Source organism: Peromyscus eremicus, chromosome 4 (assembly GCF_949786415.1).
Source record: "Peromyscus eremicus chromosome 4, PerEre_H2_v1, whole genome shotgun sequence".
Taxonomy (NCBI): Eukaryota; Metazoa; Chordata; class Mammalia; order Rodentia; family Cricetidae; genus Peromyscus; species Peromyscus eremicus.
The window spans coordinates 131,223,157-131,249,016 of NC_081419.1; the positions used below are offsets into that span (position 1 = coordinate 131,223,157).

At 45.5% G+C, this 25,860-nt stretch overlaps 1 protein-coding gene across 2 annotated transcripts in view; it reads left to right on the forward strand.

The window, feature by feature from the left end:
- The window catches only part of Ctnnbl1 (catenin beta like 1), a 169,866-nt gene that overhangs the window by 105,682 nt on the left and 38,324 nt on the right, over positions 1-25,860 (forward strand). For both annotated transcript variants that reach the window (XM_059261815.1, XM_059261816.1), the window contains exon 11: positions 7,733-7,914. In XM_059261815.1, the coding sequence (XP_059117798.1) occupies positions 7,733-7,914 (182 nt within the window). The remainder of the gene's footprint in view (positions 1-7,732; positions 7,915-25,860) is intronic.

A 25,860-nucleotide genomic window follows, 5' to 3' on the forward strand; every position in this document is an offset into this window, starting at 1 on the left:
AGTACAGGGGATTGAACTCAGGTTCAGTAGAAGTGCACAGCAAACACTTCTACCCTGAACCGTCTCACCATCCCTCGACCTTCATTTTTTGAGACAGGGTCTCTCAGCTTCTGCTGATGCTCATGGGATTGGCTAGACTGGCTGGCCAGTGAGCTTCAGAGATCCGCCTGTTTCTGTCCTCACTTCACTCACCAGCGCTGGGGGTTTCAGGAGGCACCAGAGTGTCTCACTTCTTCTGTGAGTTCTTGGGATCCGAACTTAGGTCCTCATGACTGTGCAGCAGGCATGTTACCAACTAGCCATCTCTTCAGCCTCTTCAGGTCCTTTTAAGGGTTCTTTTTAAATCTCCTGGACAGGACTGACCAGCCTGGTAGACTGCAGTGGGTTTTGCTGTGTTTCTGGGATGAGGCCTTCCTAGTGCTGTACATGCTTTACTATGAGCTGCTGGCCTGCTGGCATTTTGCTGCTGTGCCCTCTGAGCTTCAGGAATTGTTTACCTTACCCTTTCAGGCACCTCCTTTCTGCAGCCCTGGTTGGTGTCCTGAGGACCGGAGGGGCCCTCGGAGGTCCCTGCCCAGCCCCACATTCTGGTTCCCTGAGCTGTGGACTCCAGCCACACCAGTTTCTACAGACTCAGAGCTCCGACTCCCACTGCTGTGGGTCCTGGAGTCTCCTGAAGACAGGCTCACTGTGTGCTGCCTTGTTTCAGGGTCTAGGAACTGTTCTGTTCACCACTGCTCTGTATATTTTCCCATTGCCCCACACTTGCTTTAGGAAGAGAGGGGACATAAAAATTCAGTTCTTGTTCTTCCATTTTAACTCATAATGCAAGCCCAGCATGTTATACTTTTAAGGTCCATTTTCTTACAATTTGTTGCTGGTAGATAGTAATACAACACAACTCCTAAAGTATGAGCAGCTTTGCTGGGTCACGCACACCACCTGTCCTCCCAAGACAGTGTCATTCATCAGTCAGGTTTGGTGTAGTAGTAAGCCTGGATCTCAAGAACTTCCATCAGAGGCTTTTCACACCTAACACCTCTATAGCTGGCTACTGGAAGTTCTGCTGTCTGCCTTATGTATTTTGGATCTCGGGCTGAAGGGGCAGAGAACTTAATAGGACATGCCACTCACAAGGTGCCGTTCACAAGGTAAAGGAGAAAGCTTATGAGATACAGTACATCTTTTAGTTTCTCTTCTGAGGATGCATATGTTATACTCACATCTTATTGGCTATAGTCACATGGCCATACCTAGGCTCTGGTAAGAAGAAATGTGTTTTAGCAATTATATGTTGACTCATGGGCTCATGTGAATTGACTATGGACAGTGTTGAAGAACATTGTGCTGATAGCCTGAAACCACTGGCCATTGATAATGATCTGGATGAGTGTCCCCCAAAGGTCCACATGTGATAGATTTGGCCCTCAGGGTGGTGTTGCTATGAGATAGTGAAGTCTAGCGGGAAGCTGTTAGGTCATTAGAGGTGTGCCTTTGACAGTGATTATTGCTTTCTAGCTTCTTCCTCCTGCTTCCTGCCTCAGGGACTCAGGCAGTTTTGCTCTGCTATGTGTTAGCTATTGCCATCTGGTACCCCCACCAGAAGTCCAAAGCAATGATGTGGAACCTCCAAAACCATGAACTGAAATAAATTAACCTTTTTTCTAGAAGTTAATTACTGCTTCAGGTATTTTGTTATAGTGGTGGGAAGCTGATTATAAAGGCATCTTGAGCAGGCTGTCAAATTCATGCAAAGGCCGTGTCTGATAAAATGGTCTTAGGTTTGGGGAGCTCCAAGGGAAACACACTTTGTCATGCGTATTCAAAGCAAACAGAAATGATCTTGCTGAGGATTAGCCAGATTTCTTGCCAGGATGGGCTCATAGTTACCAGTATCTTTTAAAGAATCCTGATTACCTCTTTGATTAATCCCAGTTAGCCAGAGTTCTGGAAAAAGGACTTCACCTCTTTGGTTTGTCCTTAAATACATTTCCTCCTGGGTTCTGCTGTTCTTCTCTATCTTTAAAAAGACTACGTCAGGGTCGTGTCACACAGGAGATTCTGTTACAGCCTGCAGATGTAATGATTCTCTCAAATTTGCCCTCACTCCTGAATTTTAAGACCCGTTAAGTCCTAGCCGAACATCACGGCCCTGTCCCAGAGGCACCCCAGGTTTAACCAGAACTCTCGGCCCCTTTTACCTCTGTCTTCTTTCTGCTCTTTTGCCCTGTGTCTTCATCACTGTTCTATTGCTGTCAAGAGACACCATGACTAAGGCAACTCTTTTTTTTTTTAATATTTATTTAGTTAGTTAATGTACACTGGTGTTTTGCCTGTATGTATTCTGTGTGAGGGCGTTGGATCCCCTGGAACTAGAGTTACAGACAGTTGTGAGCTGCCATGTGGGTGCTAGAAATTGAACCTGGGTCCCCTGAGCCATCTCTCCAGCCCCCAAGGCGACACTTAAATCAATTGGGGGCTTGCTTACAGCTTTAGAGGTTTAGTCCTTTATCATCATGGCAGGGACCATGGCAGCACTCGTGGTCCTGGAGCAGTAGCATCGTGATCCTCAAGCTAAGAGACAGCGAGCCTGGTCCTGCCTGGCATGAGCTTTTGAAACCTCACAGCCCACCTCTAGTGACACACTTCCTCCAGCAAGGCCACACCTCCTAATCCTTTCAAGTAGTGCCACTCCCTGGTGACTAAGCATTCAAGTATATGAGTCTGTGGGGACAGTTCATATCAAGCCACCACTCCCTGCTCTCTGTCTCTGCTATTGTTTTCTCTTTTCTCCTGCCCCACCCACCATCTATTTGTGGCTGAGCAATCCTGCCTCCTAAGGCACCCAGGCAGCTGGCTTCTGCTGTGATGCAGCCCACTCACCCTTACCCTGGTGTGCACCTGCTCTAGCCCCTGAATGTGCTTTGTTTCCTCCTACTGCCTCTTTACCTGTCGGGAAACACAGTTCCAGCATCTGCTCCCTGGGCGGACCTCCTCGCTGCACTCCCGTCCTCTGTCTACACCTCTGCTGCAGGACCCAGCCTTCCTCAGGCTGCCCTCATCCCTCATCTGCTTGTTTCTGTTCCACATGGACCAACCTCCTCAGAAGCCACGAGCTGAGCTTTGTCTCTGCATTCTTGACTAGATGTCTGGCACCTGTTAGGTGTTTCATAAATATTTGAGTAAAGAAAAAAAAATGAGCAAAGAAAATTATACTCGGAATCTGTGTTCACTCCAGAAGCGTTTGGGTGTGATAAAGAACAAGCTAATTAAAACTACACCAGGAGACACTGCTGCAGCATCCGAGGCACACATGAGCAGATAGGCAGCAGACGACCCAGCTACTGACCATAGGCACCCAGGTGGTGGACGCTGGTGTTCACATTGGTCCTGGCATGATCGACAACCCGATGAACCCAGACAAGACTAAGATAAACTACTTGTCCTCCAGTAGAATAAATATTTCAAATAAAGTCAACCCAGGAAAGTCAGGCCAAACAGCTATTGATTGCTAAAAGCCTGAACTTGAGCCCAATGAATATTCCAAAGTTCACCTCCATGCAGCTTGCCTAAATGGTGATCAATACTCAATTACTGCCCCCTTTAAACATGTCCTGCACTGCCTACCCAAAGAAGGGCTTTTGCTTTTAAAGTCTTTTGTTTCATAAATTTGCTAAGCAGGGAAAAAAAGAGGGGCTTGGCGCAGCCAGTCTCCTTTGCCTTTAGTATCTCAGGCAGTCCTGTGTCGTTTGTGAAATGCTTTCAATGTATGCTCAACAGAAGCTGAAGGTGCCCTGGTCTGCAGCCGTCCTTCACTTCAGGATGCCTTTTCCTGAGTGGCTAAACAATGGGCATTGGTAGCTCAGTTTCCTAATCTCTGCCTGCATGATTATCTGCCCTAGCCATAACCTCTGTAAATTCCAGCTTGTAAAGCAGGGTGCACAAGTCTAACCGCAGCGAGAACAAGTATGTTATTTGTGTAGCCTCCTGCTAGAATTTCATCCTGAGACAGAAAGTCCTTCCCAGTGGATTTCAAACCTTGTTTGCCTCCTCCTGATGTTTAAAATTTCATATTTCTCTTAAATAGGCCTTTTCACCCCCCTGCCGCAGTCAGTAATCTTTTGTTTCTCATTTACACTATTGCCATAGTCTCTGAATTGTCTGCCCTCCCTGCCCACAAGGTCTGCCCCTTCCTCTCTCTGTGGATGGAGCTGGGCTTCCCTGGCAGCACAGCAGGGCCTGGTGTGACCACATTTGTGCATACTGTCATCTTCATCCCCACCTGTGTTCCCCAGCTCTGACACCAGTGCCACCGCTCACCCCTCTGCTGACAGGCACCCCGCCATTTGATGCCTTCCCTGGCTTCTCGCAGATGAGCTGCTCTTTCCTTCCTCTTGCCATCTTGAACATAATCCCCATGACTATCCTTTCCTCAAATTTGTTAAAAGCAGGAAACCTCCAGTTTCCAGAAGCAGTGTCTGAACAGGCCTGAGTTCGCGATGGCCTTCTTTCTGTCTTCAAACTCAGTAGCTGCAGATTGTTGGATCTTCTGTGGTGAGGAGAAGAGAGGTGGGAATATTGGTTGCGTACCTGGTTTTTCTTGTTGCTTTTCTCTGAACACCTTTGTGTTCCCTGGCTTTCTACAATTACAATGTAAGCTGCAGGGCACAGTGACATCTTTCATCTTTGACAAGAAAGGTGTCCAGCAGTATTGTGGAGGACCTAACACAGGGACACTTTCCTGATTACTTCACATTCGTTTGGTCTCCCCAAGTGGATGCCACTTTTTGGAGCAAAAGCCATGTCTTTGTGTCTACTACAGTGCTGAATAAGTGCTCAGTAAACACTGTGTGTTTGTGTGGTTGATTGGCCATCTGTACCCAGTTAGGAAACAAGTGATTTGCTTCCCTCTGCCTCTTAGAGTGTTAAAGAAAACCATGTACGATTGTAGGAGAGTGTTCTCTGTTACTTTTAGATCTGAAAGCTCTCCAGAGGCCCATATACTGATAGATAGACTGAAGGATCTGGTGGCTAGCCTGCAGCACTGCTGGCAGATGGTAGAGCCATGATGAGGGAGGGGCTCATAGGAAGGAGGAAGGTCACTGAGGGTCTGTGCTTGAGAGCACAGAGGGACTTCTAGCACCATCCTCACCTGCTTTCTGACCACCGTGACGTGAGCAGCCCCACTGCCACACAATCCCATTGTTAGGTACTGTTTTCTGTGGATCCGAGTGACCACAGAGGAAAAGCTCTGAAACAGTAAGTCAGATAGCAGGCACCTGCAGACTACCCACAGTTAACACCATGCCTCATGGTCCTGCCAAGGTCAGCAGCAGATAAAATGTCTTCTTAAGCATTGGACAGATAGGCAATGCTATAAAATAAAAGACATCCAAACTAGAAAGGAAAAGGAAGAGTTATTGCAAATAACGTGATCTTACTCTGTGGATTCTATTATTACAGCTATTAGAACTAATAAAGAAGTTTCTTATAAGATCAGTGTAGAAAAATTAATTGTATTTCTTGTAATGAACAGTCAAAAAAATAAAGCTAAGGAATCCATTTATAACAACAGTAAGAATAAAATATCTAAATAAATTTAACAGAAGAAATACATTGTTTTATTTTATCGGAGATTTCTTGACACGAGGATCTTCCTATGTCACTGTAGCTAGCCTGGAGCTCACTGTGTAGACAAGGCTGGCTTTGACCTAATAGAGATCTGCCTGCCTCTGCATCCTAAGTGATGGCATTAAAGGAATGCGTCACACTGCTCCCTGCAAGAAGCACAAATTGAAAGTCAACTCACTGTGGTGATGTGTGCCTATAATCTTAGTCCTTGAGAAGTGGAGGCAGGAAGATCAGGAGTTTGAGGCCAGTGGACTACAGAGCACCAGCTTTAAACTCCCATGCGAATGGTACTGGGACAATTGTGCATTCTTATGTGAAAGAATGAAGCTGGGCCCTCACCTCACATTCAAAATTAATGCAAAAAGATCAGAGGCCTAACTGTAAGAACTCTGAGAAGAAAATGCAGGGTAAACATTTATGACGTTGGATGTGGTAGTGGTTCCTCACATATGATAGCAAAAGACAAAATTAAATACATTGAACTCTATGAAAATTTGAAGGTTTTATTCTTCAAATGATACCATTAAGAAAGAAAGGAGAGGGCCCAAGAGATAGCTCAGCTATTAAAGGCTATGGTTCACAACCAAAACATCAAGAAAGTAAGGAGAATAATTGATAGAATAAGAGGAAATGATTAGATCATGGATCTGTTGAGGGACTTCAGAAGTCCTAAGTTCTTAAGAAGAACTCTTAGACCAGAAGAATGAGGAGTGCTTACCCTGTTTAAAATGAGCAAAGCATGCCAGGCTTGGTGGCACACGCCTTTAATCCCAGAGAGGAGGTAGAGGCAGGTGGATCTCTGTGAGTTTAAGGCAAGCCTGGTCTACATAGTGAGTTCCAGGATAGCCAGAGTGACACAGTGGGACCCTCTCTCTGTCCAAAAAAAAAAAAAAAAAAAAAAAAAAAAAAAAAAAAAAAAAAAAAAAAAAAAAAGAACAAATGGATAAACAACAACAAAATGAGCAAAGCATCTAAGAGGGCGTTTCCTAAAGACAACCTACAAGTGTCCAAGCACACTAAGCATACTCTGTTAGTATCAGAACCACAAAGATGGGCTGCAGTGGGAACAGGTGCTTTCTGCCAAGCTTCACAACCTGAGTCTGATCTCTAGAACCCATGGAATGGAAGCAGAGGACTGACTCCCACACATACCATGACATGTGTGCCCCCAACATACACACACTGAGATGGCATTGTATACCAACTAGGATAACTAGAACCCAAAATTCAACAGTTTTCAGGGTGTGGAGAAATTTAAACCCTTGTCACTGCCCATGGGTATGTGAAATGATGTGTCCACTATGGAGACCACATGTAATAGCATTTGCTTAAAATGTCTAGAGTAGGCAAATCTATAGAGACATCATACATCTGTGACTGTTTGGAGCTCAGGAGCCGGGAAATGGAGACAGGAAACAGTCAAGGGTAGGTGGTTTTCTTACAGGGTGGTGGAAATACTCTGCGGTTTGTTGTGGGATGGTTACATGTATGTGAGCACACTAATACCATTGAGTTGTATACTTTAAGTGTGCAAATTAAATGATGTGGATTATATCTAGTAAAGCTGTTAAGGAAGAAGGAAATGTTAAACCTTCTGGAGCCCCTCAGTTTGATCTCGAGTCTTCTGATGCATTTCCCACAGAATTGTCATAAGACTTCATGTTGAAATTTGAACATTATCCTGTGGAACCAGAAGATTTTATTCTTTAGCGGGCATAGTGACACATACCTTTAATCCCAGCGCTTGGGAGGCAGAGGCAGGCAGATCTCTGTGAGTTCAAGCCCAGCCTAGTCTATGTAGAGAGTTCCAGGACAACCAGGGCTGCATAGAAAGACCCTGCCTCAGAGAGAGAGAGAGAGAGAGAGAGAGAGAGAGAGAGAGAGAGAGAGAGAGAGAGAGAGAGAATATTTATTCTTCCTATTCCATATTCCCCTATAATATGTGTGATAACTGCTTAGACATATCATAATGTAAATGTTTTCTTCCTATGGGGGCATATTAACTGCTGTGTTTTTATTGGGGGATGTTTGTCTTTTTTCCCAGTAGAATGAGTACACATTAAAAAACTAGTGCTTCTTCTGAAATGCCTTTTGCTTATAGGGAGAAGAAGATCTCCCGGAGCAGTGCCCTGAAGGTACTGGACCATGCCATGATTGGGCCTGAGGGCACAGACAACTGCCACAAGTTTGTGGACATTCTCGGCTTACGGACCATCTTTCCACTCTTTATGAAGTCTCCCCGGAAGATTAAGAAAGTGGGAACCACAGAGAAGGAACATGAAGGTAGGCAAGGGCTGCTGGGAGAGGTGGGTGAGTCACACTGAGCAAGAGTACTTGTCTGTTTCTCTGTCTCCTGTTGCCTTCATGGCCAAGCAGCCCAGAGCCCAAGGGTGACCTTGGGCCTTGGTGGGCCTGTCTGTGTTTGTCTGAGTCCTGGAGGATCCACTCCCTCTGGCCTGTGTGAGTGTGTGAGAGGTTTTGTGTTCTTGGCTGTAATTTGTGGTGAGGTGTCTCTCTGATGGAAGACCCTTTTGAAAAGAGTAATGAGGTGGCAACACATGTCACCTCCGGAGTGGTGCTTTCATGTATTTCTGTATTAAAGTATGATTCAGCCAACATCAGGAATTGCTGGAATAAACTATTTACAGCCCAGGTTCCCCTTTTTATGTTTCTCCTCCTTGATGGAGCCTACCTACTCGGAGCAGAATGCCGCTGTGAATTGTGAGGCTGTAACCGGAGTAGTTACCACCGGCCAGTGTCTTCCCGGTGTTGTCTGGGGCCCTGCTGCGCCCCTCCCCCAGTAAATAGCTGCAATGCGGTCTGGAAGGCCAGCGATTTATGGGCATTGACAGCTCCGCTGGAGACCAGCAGACACTTGCTCTGGAGAATTTACATGGTTGGATGGCTATTTTAAAGTGCAGGAGGGTGCAGAGAGACAGGAGACAGTGTGTGTAAGAAAGAGGAGGGAGGCCTGGGCTGCCAGGAGAACTCACTGGGTCTCGTCAAGAGGAACGTATGTCCCATGGTTTGGGTGACTTTTCCTCAATGATTGGTAGAGTGGCCTAGGCACCTGCATATCTGTTGTGTCCCTCACCCTCCTGCGTCTCAACGTGAGCTGTCTTCAGAGATCACCCCAGTGATGAGATCAACTCCCCAGAGGCAGTAGAAAGCCGAGAGGCAGCACTCGGAGACTGAGAACAAGTTTGAGGCTCATCGGATTCTGGTCAGCTATTGACCAAGCTAGCTGTAAACGAGTTAACCCTGCTTCAGCCCTTTTCCTATCCCTGGTGGGACTCAGCTGAAAGAGGCCCTGGGAGAAGAGACGAGGGGCCCTGGAAATCCAGAGTTCTGTAGCAGTCACCGTTCCGTCCCCTGCCGGTTCTGGATGTGCTGTGTTGTTTGCATTTTCGTTTAGTCCTCACAACCATGGAGAAGACGGTGGTGTCCTTTTTCATTCTTATGAGAAAATCAGCTCACACAGGGACCAGGGTGTGAGTTTTTGTGTGTTTATGTACATATATTTGTGTGCAGCTGTGTGCACATGTGTGTGCATGCATGTAGAGGCCAGGTGCATGTCCACCTTGTTTTTTGACCTGGGGCTCACTTGTTTGGCTAAGCCACTGTGGCCAGCAGGCTCCAGAGATCCTATCTCTGTTGCTCCAGTACAAGTACCACCCTGACTAAATTCTTTTATTTATTTGTTTGTTTGTTTAAATTTTCTATTCATTTTACATACCAACCACAGATCCCCCTCTTCTCCCTCCTCCTGACCCCAGCCTTCCCCCCCAACACACCTCCCATTCCCACCTCCTCCAGGACAAGGTCTCCCATGGGAAGTCAGCAGAGCCTGGTACATTCAGTTGAGGCAGGTCCAAGCCCCTCCCCCTGCACCAAGGCTGTGCAAGGTGTCCCACCATAGGCACTGGGCTCCAAAAAACCAGCTCATGCACTAGGGATGGATCCCGATCCCACTGCCTAGGGGCCCCCTAAACAGTTCAAGCTAAACAACTGTCTGTCCTATCCAGAGGGCCTATACCATGGAAGCTCCACAGCTATTGGTCCACAGTTCATGCGTTTCCACTAGTTTGGCTGGCCATCTCTGTATGTTTTCCCATCATGATCTCGATGTCCCTTGCTCATAGAATCCCTCCTCTCTTTCATCGATTGGACTCCTGAAGTTTGGCCTGGCCCCCGGCCATGGATCTTTGCATCTGCTTCCATCAGTCGCTGGATGAAGGCTCTATGATGACAGGGTATTCACCCATCTGATCACCAGAGTAGGCCAGTTCAGGCACCCTCTCGACTATTGCCAGTTATCTAAGGTGGGGTCATCCTTGTGGATTCCTGGGAACCTCCCTAGCACTGTGCTTCTCCCTATTCTCATGATGTCATTTATCATGGTATCGCTTTCCTTGCTCTACCACTCTGTTCCCTGTTCCAGCTCTAAACTCTGTTTCCCTATGTTCTCATTCCCTGAACCCCAGTTTGCTCATGTAAGATCTCATCTATTTCTCCTTCGTTGGGAGATTCATGCATCCCTCCTAGAGTCCTCCTTGCTAGCTAATTTCCTTAGAGCTGTAGGTTGCAGTCTGGTTATCCTTTGCTTTACATCTAGTATCCACTTATGAGTGAGTACATACCATGTTTGTCCTTCTGAGTCTGGGTTACCTTACTCAGGACGATATTTTTTAGTTCCATCCATTTGCCTGCAAATTTCACGATATTGTTTTTTACTGTTGAGTAGTACTCCATTGTGTATATGTACCACATTTTCTTTATCCATTCTTCGTTTGAGGGGCATCTAGATTGTTTCCAGGTTCTGGCTACTACGAATAATGCTGCTATGAACATAGTTGAGCATGTGTCCTTGTGGTATGATTGAGCATTCCTTGGTTATATGTCCAAGAGTGGTATAGCTGGGTCTTGAGGTAGATTGATTACCACTTTTCTAAGAAACGGCCATACTGATTTCCAAAGTGGCTATACAAGTTTGCACTCCCACCAACAGTGGAGGAGTGTTCCCCTTGCTCCGCATCCTCTCCAACATAAACTGTCATCATTGTTTTTGATCATAGCCTGACTAAATTCTTACATGGGTTCTGGGGATCAAACTCAGGTCCTCATGCTTGCAAGGCAAGCATTTTACCAACTGAACCATCTCTTCCCGCCCCCACCCCACCAGGATCCCTAGCCTAAAAGGTACAGGAGTGAGACTAGTGAACTAAAAGCTGTGATGGCTGTGCCTTTAGCTTCTGAGGGCTAGGTCCTACTTGTCAAAGCTGCTTTCATAAGCCAGCCACCTCCTCACACTGCTGTGGCCAATCTGCTGGCTTCTGCTGAGAGACTTGACACTGCTTTGAGCATGCGTGGAGAGAAGGTGCAGGAAAACAGCCCTGAGCCAGCTCTTGTTCATGTGCAGGGTTCTGAGAAGAGGAAGAAGTGACAGATTCAGTGAGCAGCTGTTTTTCTGCTGAAAAATGTGCCCGGTGGCATGCTGGTGACAGTACATTGCCTTTAGAGTGCCCACATTAGGAATTCGATAACTTTATATTAGAGGGGGCAATGGCTTGGCAAGACAGCTCCTAGAAGGCATGTTGGGTTGTAATGGCTGGTGAGGATGAGCTGTGCATCCTACACACAGTGGCACCCAGAAGAAGGGAGGCCCAAGAAGAAAGCACCACTCTGTGCCTTCTGCCACCCTCTAGCTGCTGTGTCCTGGCACACTGGCCCATAAGCTTTGCATGGTAGGGGGAGGGCTGATAGGGCACACCAGGCCAGATTTCTTTGCCCTGCCTTGTCCCCTGGGTCAGCCCTGTGCTCTTGTTGCTATCCACGCCTGTCTGATGGCAAGTGCATCAGGATTATGTGCTACCAGAGCACAGTCGCCTCTTGCCACTAGGAATGTTTGTGACTAGGTCCTTCTCAGGCTTCCACCGTGCCCCTTCCTCCACAGCAGCAGTTCGCTCTCAACGATTGTCCTGGCTACCAGTGTCATCCTTTCTGTCCTTAGTTGGATGTCTCTCGCAGGAAGAATAGGCACCCCTGCACTCAGACAGAGCCTCCTACTTAATGGATCTTGGCTCTGGACTTGGTCCTCTGACACCTGACATTAAAGAATCAGTGGGCTTGTCATCTCTGGGTCCCACTGCTTAGCCTGGTGCTTGATGTGTAACAAATGCACAATAACTGTTTGGTGGCTGTTAAATTAGCGACTCCCCTGGAAGACTTCACTGAAGTCAGGCAGAGGCTTGAGCCCCTCCCCAGGACTGTGCAAAGCTGAAGTCATACAGCTGACTGCAGTTTGCATTGATGGTTGTCAAGTGATAGATGCCTGGAATAAGGGGGTCTTTCATCCAGCTTCGTCTGAAGTAGAAGTAAGGGCTTTTCTAGGCACATTGGATTTTGTCTCACTGACTTGGAGATGATAGTAGAGGTCTCCCTCTGTAGCTGTACTCTCAAGGGCCCTGTATGCACAGAACTTCATCATAGGTAAGGCCCGCCCAGGACAAGCTTCTTGCTGTGATCAGACTCCTAATTAAGCATCGTGGGCAGGGAGTTAGTCCCCAGTCTGGAAGCTGTCTGGAGCTCCCCCTTTTCTTTCTTAGCAAGCTTTGGGCTTGTCACACATCCTGGTTAGCTTGAGTCCATTCTGGTGCAGTCTCAGGCCTGTCACCTCAGGACCTGTCCCAAGCAACTACAGTGACAGTGTAGCCTGGGGTGGTACAGGTGGTTTACTACTAATCCTGTGTGATCTTGGGCACGCTCCTAAATTCTCTCTCAGCCTCAGTTGCCCGTCCATAAAATGATGAGGCTAGAATCTCCCACTCTGGTTATCTATAAGGACCAAGTGAAATGCCACACATAGTGAGACTGCCATTCTGATGGGCTCGACATCTGTGGGCTAGTTCACCAGCTGTGGACTGAGAACATGAGTAACAAGAATGGTCAGTTCTGAGCATGTGCACACTCTTCAGGGTGTGGTCATTGTTCCTCAAGCAATATAGTGTAACACTGTCTTTTACTGCATTTACATTGCAGTAGGTATTCTAGTGATCTAGAGATAACTGATCGATCGATTGATTGATTGATTGATTGATTGGAGACAAGCACCCTTGGCTAGCCTTGAACTCCTCTTTTTCCTCAGTGCTGTGTACTATCATACCTGGCTTGATGATTTAAAGAATATGGGAGACTGTTCTGGATTATATGCAAATATTGTGCCATTTTATTTAAGGGACTTCATCAGCTTTAGATTTTGGTATCTTTGGCAGCCCTGGGCCTAATCCCTTCAAGATACTAGGGATGGCTTTATATGCCATACATAGACCCTACAATTAAATTAAGTCGGCTTTGAAAAGTATTAACTCTGTTCCACAACAGAATCGCCAGCAGTTTTATTCACCCTTGCTTTGGCCACAGAACCCAGCCTTTCTAGAAGTCATGAGGAGAGCTTGGCAGTAGAAGGGCTGTGTGGTATGTATGCATACGTGTTTGGGTGTGTGCAGGTGTATGTGGAGGCCAGAGGTCAATGTCTCCATTGCTCTCCACCTAAATTTTGAGACCAGGTCTTTCACTGAAGCAAGAGTTTGCCTATTCAGCAAGATTTCCTGGCTCCAGGGATCCTCCTGTCTCTGCCTTCCATCACTGGGATTACAGGCCAGCGCCACATGCTTGGCTTTTTACATGAGTGTTGGAGATTCAAACTCAGATCCTTGTGCATGGTAAGCACTTTACCAAATGAGCCATCTCTCTGGCCCCTAGGAAAGCTCCTTCTTGGTGGAGAGGTCATGCTGCATATCATGGTATCATAAACCAGCTATGGCCCCTCAGGCGACAGGAGGGGGTGAGAAAGGAGAACTTGTAGACTGCCATGACTCCAGAGAGGAGGGGAAACAAAACTGCCCTTATAACCTCAAATTGCTGGTAATTGAGTTTCTCTTTCAGAAGTCAGGGTGGAGAAGGAAAAGAATTATTGTAATTGAAATCCATTCAGGTTTGCATAATAAAACCTTCAGAAATAGATCTGGGGAGGCACTTAGTGTGGGGGATGGGTCAGAAAGAATCGCTTGCCCTTGAGTGCAGTGATATGACTGGCCGCCTCCTTGGATTTATAAAGAATTGCAGTGTGTATTATCTCCTTGGTATTAACTACTTCAGCATAGGCAGGGAGGAGAAAAGAGCTGGGATCCAGAAATGGCATCTGACCTTTACTTCCCGTCTCTCTTTTAAATTCTTATTAAAATAGGCCCAATTTTCCTTGTATTGCCTCATTAGGTAGGTGAGTTATTGAGTTTGTAGCCGTTCTAGTTAATTGCGCTGTTTTAACATGGTTCCCCTGGAGGCTGTTAAGAGCTTTGAGGGGGTGAGCTCCCAAGCAGTGTAGGTGTGTAGCATGCTTGCTGGGCATGTGCATGCATTTCCACTTTATCCACAGTGACAGTGCTTGATAACAGGTCAGCGATTTGAAGACGACTTTCCTGTTGTCAGGGAAGGGTTTTAAGTGATTCCGATCAACTCCACATGTCAGGAAACATGTTGATGCCCAAGGCCTCCTGGACTTGTAACACAACAAAAAAGCAGGCCAGGCTCCCATGACACTCATCAGATCCTGCCAGGGTCAGATGAGAAAGGGCATGGCTTCCCTGCAGTCAGACAAGAGGGGACTTTGGCCAGCCCTGAGGAAAGGAAGCATTGTTAAGACTCCTGGTAAAGCAAGATGACATGCCATCCTTTGGTGCCAACTTTGGATGGGATTAATGCTGTGGTTAAAATAGGACAGAGACCGAGGCTATGTATGGCAGGTCCTGTGTGCACAGGAAAGATAGTGGAGCGCCAGTCTTGCAGAATGTGCTCTTCCTGGGCTCCCTCTCCACATTCCCTGCTTCTGCCTTCCCTTACTCAGCCTTCCTGCTCACTTTGATCAGAGGTGTCAGGCCCTCCTAACACTGGCCTGGGTGTTCTCAAGGCTTTGACCTCCATTTGTCCTTGGCTCTCGGGTCTTCAACCTCTTCTGTCTCCCAAGCCCTGGTTGGCACAGCTAATCACTCACAGATACTCTCACATATTCAGCAGGCCTGTTCTTCCCTGACTCAATTCTTCTTGCAGCCCACAAGTAGCCCCACACTCTACCTGCCAGCCACCCTCACAGCCAACCCCTCATGCTTACCTCTACAATGCTCCATGTGCAATTAACCCTAAACTGTGAATTCTGCCTCACAAAAGTCTCCACCGAGCCCTCTCCATGGTACCATCCGGGCCCCGTCACCTCCCTGAACTTTCTGCAGCACTAATACCCAGTTCTTGATTCCTCTCAGAGTCTCAAAAGTAGTAAATGAGCCAGACACTCCCAGCTTTTAGCAAACTTCTTGTTTTAAGAAAGGAGGGCATAGGCATGGGGGTAAAGATGGTTATACAGATATCAGCCACAGAATTCCATCAGCAATTACAAAGATCCACCCGACAAGAAGATTCATTATTGAAGATAACAGAGTAAGGGCCTTAGAGAAGAGGACACTCTGGTGGGAGGGAGCTGGTGACATGGGCAAGCCCCTTAGTCATCACAGGGTGTAACCTCTACAGGAAGGCTTCTACACAGCTGATTGATTTGGAGCCTTCCAATAGCCCCTCAGGGTTATTTACCATTCTAAAGGGCAGAGACTTTGAGCCTCAGTGAAATCATGACCAGATCATACAGTGGGTGGGTGACTGAATGAGGACTCAGACTCCCTCCACTTCTGATCCCAAACTTCATTTCCCAAAGTCATTGCTATTGGTATTTGCTCTCATGAGCCCAAACAGCTTGCACATTTGTTTTGCTGGGGTAGTTACAAGAGTTCTTAATCAGAAAACCTTGATTCATTATAACTTTGGTGCTTTGACAGGTCATCATGTGGTGGGACTCTTATTTAGCTCTTTTCATTTTCAATGTGAAATGTTTCCCCACCTGCTTATGTGTTGAAAGCTTGGTCCCTAGCTGGTGGTGACACTCTCTGGAAATGTGAGGATGTGGGGCCTGACTGGAGAAGTCACTGGAGCTATGTTCTATGGGGCTAAACTTGGTTCCTGTCTCTCCCCCTGGCTCTTTCTACTTCTCTGCCGCTGTGAGGTGAGCAGCCTTGCTCCACTACACCCTTCACCCTGATGTACTTCCTCAGCATAGTCCTAGAAGTGATGGAGCCCACCAGTGTGGACCAAAATCTGAAACCATGAACCAAAATACATACTTCCCTCCTTAAATTGTTTGTCGCAGACATTTCATCATAGCCATGAAGTTTATGAAGAATAAGTGGTAGTGACTTGGTGAAAGTGTTGTTAGGCATTTCTAGTGCCTGTCATAGTGCTTGGTGCATGATAGGTGTTCAGTGCATACTGGGTGAGTCATAGATTAATTTATGCAGCACCCACATAGTGTATGCTGCGGTGTCAAGCTTGGCCAGTATTTCAGAGCATCATTGAGTCTGTATTTCTTCTTTCTTCTTTCTTATTTTTTTCTTTTTCTTTTTCTCTTTTTTGTTTTTGGTTTTGTTTGTTTGTTTGTTTGGGGGCTTGGGGGTTTTTTGGTTTTTTGGGTTTTTTTTTTGTTTTGGGGGGTTTTTTTGGTGTGGGTTTTTTTTTTTTTTTCCCTTGAGACAAAGTTTCTTTGTATAACAGCTTTGGCTGTTCTAGAACTCCATTTGTAGACCAGGCTGGCCTCAAGAATCCATATTTCTTACCATGTGATCTAACGGTGTTTCTGCTAAAGAAGCTGCTCAGTAATATTCCATACAGACTTGTTCCTTAGTCTCTAAGAACGAGCGCACTACTCACTTTCCTGAGTTATTGGAAGGACTGAGCTGACTTCCGCAGTGAGCATGTCTTATTAATAAATGCTATTTTATTGTGGTTATTACATAGCACTGACCCCTGGCATCACACTTTGCTAAATGTGCTAGAGCAGAGCTGCTTAAATGTTTTCACTCAAAAAAATTTTATGTAATCCCAGATATTATAAAATATAAAATGGCATGGCGGCTAAGAACACTTACCACTGTTGGGGAGGACCAGAGTTTGGTTCCCAGCACCCACTTCAGGTAGCTCACAACTGCCCGTAACTCAGGCTCCAAAGTATCTGACACCTCCACAGGGTCTGCATACCTGTGCACACATACACACACACACACACACACACCACAGATGCTGCATGCCTGTGCTTATACACACATATACACACACCCTCCACAGGGACTGCATGCCCATGCATATACATACACATAAATAAATAGATAAATGTCAGTATTTACTGATAATAAATCATAAGTAGTTATTTTAAAACAATTTTGGTATACATATAATTTTATCACTTATTAAAGATGAAAACAAATTTGTATACTAATAAGATGGATGCTAATAAGATATACTAATATCTTGTCTGAATATTTGGTATAGAGCATCTTCAATATTTTTCAGAGTTTAGGTTTTATAATCACCAATGTTGAAAATACCACTTCACATAAACACTTAGCATACAATACAGAAGAATGTTTAGGACCATTTCAGAAATTCTTGGGAATTTCTCTCCTAATCCCAAGCCAAAATTCACTTAATGACTTTTTATGAAACTCAAGTCAGTAATTCAAACAGCAGTTTTTAATATCAAACATTCTAAAACAATACAATCAAAAGATACACTAAATCAATACTTAGATGCTGAGGAATAACGGTAGGAAAATATTGACAGTCTTTGTTTTCCACAATTAAACCATTATGTTTCCCTAAGAGCAAAAAACTGTGTGTGTGCAGTAAAACACCAGCTCATAGCACATGGTAGTTTCAGATTTGCACCAAGGTCTTTCAGGCAGCGTTCTCTGGTATGAGGATGCTCATACAAAGTGCTCATAGGTGTGTTCATATCTGAGGCTGCAGTGAACACACACACACACACACACACACACACGATGCCACCTGGGCAAGTCATGCCAGAAACACCTTGGACTCATTCCTTGTTTGATTTTGATATTGACTTGTTGGCCATTCTGAAATACACACGATACTGAATATGCTCTTGGTTTCATTAGTAGTAGTGCTAGTATGAGGATGGTTTCTCATTTATGTTCTTCTACCTTGTTAGTTTAAGAAGTATGTGCCTGACAAAGACTTTTTGGTTTCTTGAACCTGCCAGTCTTAGAGCTGGGCAGTATGTATGCCAGTCATGTGTGGGACATCAGACAAAACCCTTCTCAGAGAGGCTTTATTACCAGGAAGCCCCAGGTCCCCACTTTTCCGTATAACCCGTGCCAGAGCTTGCAAACTCAACTCATGTTCTCCCCAAGCTTAAAAGTGACAAGTTAGTTATTTATAATAAAGCGAGGAGAAGGAAAGTGTGATGACATTAAGCATGTACTGATAGACCCTTTGTGCTGAACAAAGGATAAAACACCTGCTGTTTTGTTTGTATTGGGTTTGAAAACCTTGTAACTGAACACTTTCTGGATCAATTCGCTTTCTCCCTCCAGCTGCTTGTCTCACCCCTGCCCCCCACCATGGATGGTAGCCCTAGGGATGCTGAAACAAACCATGTGCTTGGTTGGGCTGGGGCTCCTCCCACCAGGCCTGAAGGCTGATTGGGAATGTGGTGATCTGGCTTACTAATTGGCTCAAGTCCTTCAGGATTTACACACAGGACTCTCCCAACAGATCACAGCACTCTTTGGTTTGCCCCTAGGAAGACTGAGAGAGAGGGTGTGCTTGCCTTTGAGACAGGGGAGAAAACAAGCTATCCACTAATAGACACAGGCCTTTACAGCTTTAGCAATTAGACATTTCTCTCCTCTCTTTGCCATGACTCTTAGAGTTTGTCAGTCACCAAACACCTTTTAGCAAGTAAGTGCCAGATGCAGAATTGAACTGAGATCAGCTTCAAACCCTCTCCCAAAAGCTGGGACTACAGGGTCTCCTGTTGTCTGTGCTGAAGCAGCCCAGGGCGGAGGAGGAGGAGGAGGAGGAGGAGGAGGAGGAGGAGGAGGAGGAGGAGGAGGAGGAGGAGTGCTTTTACAGGCAGACCAACCAGCTTCAGCCCCAAACTCTACTCACAGGCTGCCTGGTTTTCTTGGGCAAGTTATTCCTTTTGTTTGAACTTGAATCTCACTTCAGTAAAGCAGGACTGGTAAAATCTTCCCCCTAGGTTGTACAAAGTAATGATTGTGAATGCCCTATAGTCAGTTCCCAGTGGTTGGGATATAGTTACCAATGTTAGCTTCCTTCAGACATAGTCATCCCTACCTCTTCCAGGTTTTGTGCTTACATGTCGAGTACAAACTCTTGCTTTTGTGGACATAAAGCCCAGTTTTGAACCAATCTGTGGAAAGAAAGACTGGGTTATAATAATGGCCTATAAGCCTGGCCTTCAGGATACTGACTGTTGTGGCCCTATGAAATCCATCACTGCCTGGAGGACATGCCAGTCTGCTCTGTTCCAGTTTCAAGCTCCCGTTCCAGCCTGCCTTCACTTGGGGTGGAGGGTTGAGGGGTTGGCTTGATTCCTACAGAAAGATGCCCCAAGACAGGTTACCACGGCTTCGCATGCTCTTTCATTAGGCATACCATTTGGCCCTCTTTGTGCCAGGCTGGTGTTTTAGATGAAAGGAGAACAAACCCACAGCCCAGCTGGCAAGACAGAAACCTGCATTTATGTTACAAGGTAAACATGGGAGATGAATGCAGCCACAGCCTACCGAGACAACAGACAGAAAGCGTGCATTTCTGTGCCACGGTGAGAGGCGGAAGGATGTTTGAGGCCCTGTGGACACAAAGGGGAGAGCTCCACATCACACCTGAGTAGTGAAAAACGGTGGAGATTGGTAACAGACTTACCGAAGAAGTGTGGCCTCCTGGTCACACTTTGGTAGAAGTTGAGTAGTAATGTCAGGGGAAAGCACATTTACAAGAAGACAGAAGGGACAGATGACAACCGTAAACATTGCTGCCGTCAGCATCTTGTAGAACCCTGTATGTAAGCTCCTCAAGCCAGGGGCCAGGCCCCTCCCCCAGGGCCTCTAACTGCCAGGTTCCACCCACAGAATACTCTTATTAACTGCTGGACCCTGCCCCCACCCTGCAGAGCAAAAAGCCCAATCTCTGGACATGAAATTCCACCAATCTCCACCCTGGAAAGCTCCACCCTGAAAAGTTCCACCCCCTGCCCAAGAAACTGTGTAAGCCCTCTTCTGTCCTGTTCAGTTTGCTGCTGTTTCTTTCCTGAGCAGAGGCAGCCACCCTCCTGGTTTTTTCCCTCCCAGTAAATCTCTTGTGTGAGGTCTGTTGTGTAGTGTCTTTGTGGTACTCCTTGGCTTCTGACTGCCAGGATACCTTTCCATCCGAGCTGCAATGCTCACACTGTATACCCCTTAACTGTCTGCACACCTCCCTGTGCCCCCTGGAGTATGCCCTGAGGCCATGCTGGTCCCAGTTGTGGGCAAGTAGCATGTGGAGAGGAAGATAGGGTGTTATTCAGAAGCCAGAGCTCTGTGGGGCCTGAGTTCATCAGGGACAGGGCACGAGACCTTCCTGGCCAAAGAAAGTGTTCATAAGAGTTAGCTCTTGTTGCTGTTATGGTAGTAATTTTATTGGTCCATTCCAAAAAGGACCTCCCAAATTTTCACAGGTCACAAGTATAGCATTAATTTCCATTATCTTGGCCATTTAAGCTAATTTATCGCAAATTCAGTGTTGAGTCCAGAGGGAGGGTGGAGAACAGTTCGTTTTCCTGTGTTCCCTTTGCATTTGTCATTGTGCCCACTAGCAGCTTAGCTCTTTTGTGGCATGAAGAGAATTCTCATTCTGGAACAGAATTGCTTTTGATGCATTTGTAGTGTTATCAATAGGGATATGATAGTGTTTGTTTATGATCTTGCTTAAATTTTACAGAAATGGTTTGGTATGTAATTGTGTCCTTCATAGAAATCAAATACCAGCATCAACTGAAGAATAGCCAGGCAATTTTAGGTTAACTTCTATAGTATTTCAAGTGGTCCCAAAATGAATAACAGGCACTAGGCAGTTATTAACTGTGAACTATGGTTTATTAAAGTTCAACACATAATCTCTGCTGGGATACTGTCCCTGACATCACTGTTTGAGGGCTGCTTTTGTTCTTAGTACTCTAATGTACATCCCACTTGGCCGTGTTCTTATTACCCACACTTCACAGGTGAGAACACAGGTATGGGGCCCTGTCAGTTTAGACGGTCACAGAACTACACATGGCCTACCAGAACTGAACCTGGCATTCTCCTGTGGTTTCAAAATTGTCTCACCACTTTTTGTTTGGCCTTGGTGTTTTGTTTTGTTTCAGACAATATATTGTGATCATATTCCTTCCCCTTCCCCAGCTCCTCCTAGCTCCTCTCAATCTCCCTACCCACCCAACTTCATGTTTTCTCTCTCTCTCTTCTCTTGTACTCTCTGCGTGTCTTTCTAAGAAAAAAAGAATGAAAGAAAGAAACCAAAACAGTTACAGAAAATCAATAAGACAAAATAGAACGAAAGTGTGCGCGCGTGTGTACACACACACACACACACACACACACACACACACACACACACGCACACACACACTCATGCAAGTAAGTGCGCAAACACATACCCCATGGAGTCTGTTTTGTGTTGGCCAACTACTCCTGGACATGAGTCCTGCTCTAGAGTGTGGTTGATATACCCAGTGAGATTTTTCCTTTCCCAGCAGGTATCAGTTGCAAATAGCTTCTTGGATATGGGTGGGGGTTTTTATGTACTGATATATATATGAGCTTATAGAGACTATGGTAGCTTTGATTTTTATCGTAAACAAAGGCTCCTCACCTACAGAGAGCTTGATTTAAACAGGTGGTATCATTTCCTACTCTACTGCTTTCTCTATAGTCTTGCATAAATAGTCTCTATTTCTCAGTGCTAACCCTTTTGGCCTGTCTCACTTTGTCTACCTCTTGGCTCCAGACCCAAGATACATCTGCCTACCATATCTTCTCTACATGGGGCTTTCCAGAGCTGATGCTCAGTGCTGTTCAGCCTTCAGTCTTTGCTCCTCGGCATGCTCTGTACCTTGCTCTGTCCCTCTGTTGACCCCTCTTGGAAAATGGCATCAACTTTAGAGCTTTCAACCCCAATTGGCTGATGTCACTGGAAGAGCTTTGACAAAATGCTTGGGTCCAGGTCCCATCTCCAGAAGTCCTGAGGCTTGTGCATTGGAGCATCAGTATTTCTTAAGATTTTAATTCTGTCTGTGTCTCTGTTGAGTATATGTTCAGGTTTGTGGGTGGATCCCTGTGCTTGTGCTCATGCATGGAGGCCCGAAGAAGGCATCAAGTGTCCTCCATCACGCTCCACATGTTCCTTTGAAGCAGGGTCTCTCTCTCTCCTTGAACCTGGGGCTTGTCACAGAGGTGTTAGAATCTGAACTCTGACCCTGATGGTTGGGAAGCAAGCAGTCTTAACCACTAAGCCATCTCTAGCCCCAAGCGTCAGTATTTTAAAAGCTCAAGATCCTATTAGTTAGTGTTGAGGACATTGGCCAGAACACCCAGCCATGTTGAGGATCCTTTTCATATGCCTGACATGCCAGGTGCTTTTTAAAAAGAACTATTGCCATTTCTGAATAGGATAAAAAAATTTTTTTGAAGAAAAGGTTAAAATCATCCCCAAACCTCCACCCAAAGTTAGTTATAGTTAATGGATGGAATCCACTCAAACATACATATTGGGATGGGGTCATGTGTATGTAATTTTATAGAGATGAGAATCTGCTCTACGTTCTGTTTTGTCTACTGCTTTTACCAATGTTTTGGGTTTGATTGGCAGGAGTGGGCTTTTCAGTGTTACTATGAAGCTCCACTGTCTTTAGAAGGCAAGAAAAGAATTCAAGTTGAGTAGCAGCTTTGGAGATGATTTAGTTTGGAGAGGAGCTTGGGTGGCAAGGTGTCTCTTCCATACATAGTGGAAGTATTAGAACTACAAAGTCAGGGAATGAGCTGGAGACCTAAGGCCAGTGTGTCCAAGTTCATTCGCTTAGAGCATGAAATAGGAAGGTGCCTTTCTGCTGGCTTCTTTTAAAGTGTAAATATTTGGGCATGTTGGACATAATGGTACCTAACAGAAGCTATGATATGGGAGGGAAGCACAGAAAATAAACTTGTATACATTTCACTGCTCATAAAGAATACCCTTGCAGGTGTGAGGTGTTTGTTAGTGTCCTTCCTCCTGGACTCTTGTAAAATCAGATGTGATTTTTATGTGCACCAGCCTGCAGGTTACTGGGGAAATGCTCAGTGTGTTTAATCATGTTGCAGCCTTGTTTGTTTGTTTTTTTTTTATAGTAGGAAAATGTCTTTGGCTGGCTTCTGGTGCCAGATTGATTTTGCTTGTGGGTGTCCAGATGCTGATGAGCTGTAATTAGCATAAGAAGGAAGCTGGAAAAATGTTGAACATTCTTTCTTGGTAGCCAAGCAATGGATCCCCAAACAGAGGTTATCCTCAGGTATCTGACACACCTGAAGCAACATTTTGCTCTTAGTTTTGTGAGCACTGGGGTGGTTTTGGAGACTCCTGGACCTGGCAAAGGGTTATTTTCTGCAGTGAAGTGCTTCTTTGTGAGGAGTCACTTTAAATCCCAGAGTGGCCCAGACAGGGGCCCTGGCCACTAGGTTCAGGAGACTGGGGTATGTTTCTGCCCTGACTCCTCTGTTTAGCTTGTGACTTGGACAAGTCATTTGCTCTCCCAGAACCTCAATTTCCACAGCTTAAAGATGGAGACAGCAGTACTTCACAGCGTAAGACACTGCATAAGATAATGTGTAGGACAGTGATGGCTACAGCATGCAGCTGGTGGGTATTGTTTGTAGTTTCTTCTACTTCTTCTATATTCCTTACACATCTTTATAATACTTTTTCTTTGTCCCTGATTCCAAAGTAAAAAGAAAATTATTGTTAATTTGTTCCTGATTTGCTGCAAGGTACAATAAAATAAATTAAGCGTATGATTTTGATAATCACTAAAAGTATGCTTACAGCTTTCTTAAATGTATTGATTAGTAATAAATAATGTTGCAGTAAGTATGCCTGCTGGCTGGCTAACTTTGGGAACGACAGTGTTCTAGCTGGTTAGGCTGACTGGACCGAGGTGTCAGCCACTGCTGACAGTGGATGGTGACTTAGGTTTATTGAGTTTGCCGTGTTCTGGTATATGTGAGATGCTATACCTACCACCAGCTTTGCCTCCAAAAAGTTAAGCACTTCCTCATTTGTGCACACAGTTTAAATTAACAGCAAGAACCTAAAGGCACAGTTCTTAACACTGTGTTCCAACCTCTCAAGGAGATATCCCAAGACCAGAAAGTTAAATGACTTTTAATCACCAAGGCAACAGTGCAGTAACTAGCTATTTCTGGAAATGGCAGAGGGAAACTGAATGATATTGGCATGGCAGGGCAAGAAAATACTACCAAGTTTTGTGGTATTGGACAATGTGGGATGTAAAATCTTTTTATAACTGCATTTTAATTTTTAGAATAGTGAGCCATGTTCTGATAAGATTCTTTGTGTATATTTCACATTAACTTAGGTAGAACCTAAGTTCTACACTTGGTGGGATCTCAGCAGCAGTCTAGTAAGAAAAGCATAGCTTTCATTAGAACCTGGAGACCCAAGTTGAAGTCCCAGCTTGTGCCAGCTGTAAGCACTGAAGGAAGAACTGGCTATCTGGTCTACCTGGGAAAAGAACCATAAATCATTCCCAAGAAAACTTATAAGATTGAAAGGGAGTAGGAACTTCTCACAGGGACAAGAGCTGGAAGAGCTTTTGAGCAAAAGGATTAGCATGTACAAAGGCACAGAGATCACCATGGGACTCTAGAAAGGGTAGGAGTGACTGCCAGTACAATGAACCATCCTGCCTTCCACAAGATCAGACTGGTGACCAGGAAGGCAGGGGCCAGACGTGTCTGGTCAGTATGTGACTCTTTGGGAAAGGAAGACACCACAAATTATTATCCTGGTTGTCACCTGCAGTGCTACTAAATTCATTTTCTTTTTCAAGATCTCTTGTAGATTTGCTCTGTTGGTCTCCCTAAGGCAGACCTTTGGTTTTCCTTCTGTTCTGGAATCCACTTGTGATGTCAGTTATGAGTGACATAGTACAGGTACCTCTTGAGTGCAGTCTTGGTTCTTACTGTGCACTGTCCCTGTGCCCCTCAGTTTCTTTCCTGAATGATGGCAACTCTCTGTTACTGGCTCACTCTGGGAATCCCTGCCTTTTTCCAGACTATCCTTTGTTCCTTCCAGGTTCCAGAGAAGACAAGTGAAGAGGTACTGCCTCCAGTACCTCTAAAACAGGAATCTGGTCACACTTGTGTTAATCCTTTAAAGCCTTCTCACTATAGATCTAGAATAAAACTAGACCCTGGTGTAGTATGAGAGACCAGCCCCTGTTGCCTTCTCCAGCAGCATCTTGCCCTCCCTAGAATCCTGTTTCCGGTGGTCTGAGCTGCACAGTTCCTCACAGCATGCCCTTTTCTACCCTCCATGCTTCCACATGCCTTTCCACGGATTACTTGTGCTTTGGGCCTTCCCTGTTCTGTTGCCTCCTTGAAACCTGTCCTGCTTTTCCAGTGACTTCTCTTCCTAGACAGTCTCCCCTCAGCCCACCGTACCACCACTTACACCCAGCAGCACCCCAGGGGTTGGCTGGCTGGTTTCCAGTCAACTGTGAGCTCTGTCAGGCAAGGGCCAGGATAGGGGGTGGGGTAAGTAGAGACCCTTTCATTTGTTATATCTCTTTATGTAGACGCAACAAGAAGAAAGAGAATCATCTTTTATGGTGGGCATTTTGAAGACATACAGAGGTATATAAAGCTTGTCTACTGAGTTCTTAGCTCACCCATCGCCCAGCTCTGATGAGTAGCATTGGCCAGTCTGCTTTCGTCCCCCTGCCCCCCACTCCTTTTTCTTGTAATGTTTCAAGGCATTCTTAGACACGATGAGTTTTATCTCATATGAAATGTTTATAAAATCAGTAACAAGTATGAATGAGAACCCTGAATTTAGCCATTGTTCTAGCTGGAGTGTGTTTGTTAACATTGAGATCCACTAATAGTTCAGCAGGTAGATGTCAGCAATAGCTTAGCTCAGGTGTCTCAGCCTGTTGCTAGTATGCTTTAAAGCAGGCCATACTCTGGTGTAAGAGGCTGTCCTGTGTGTGTAAGG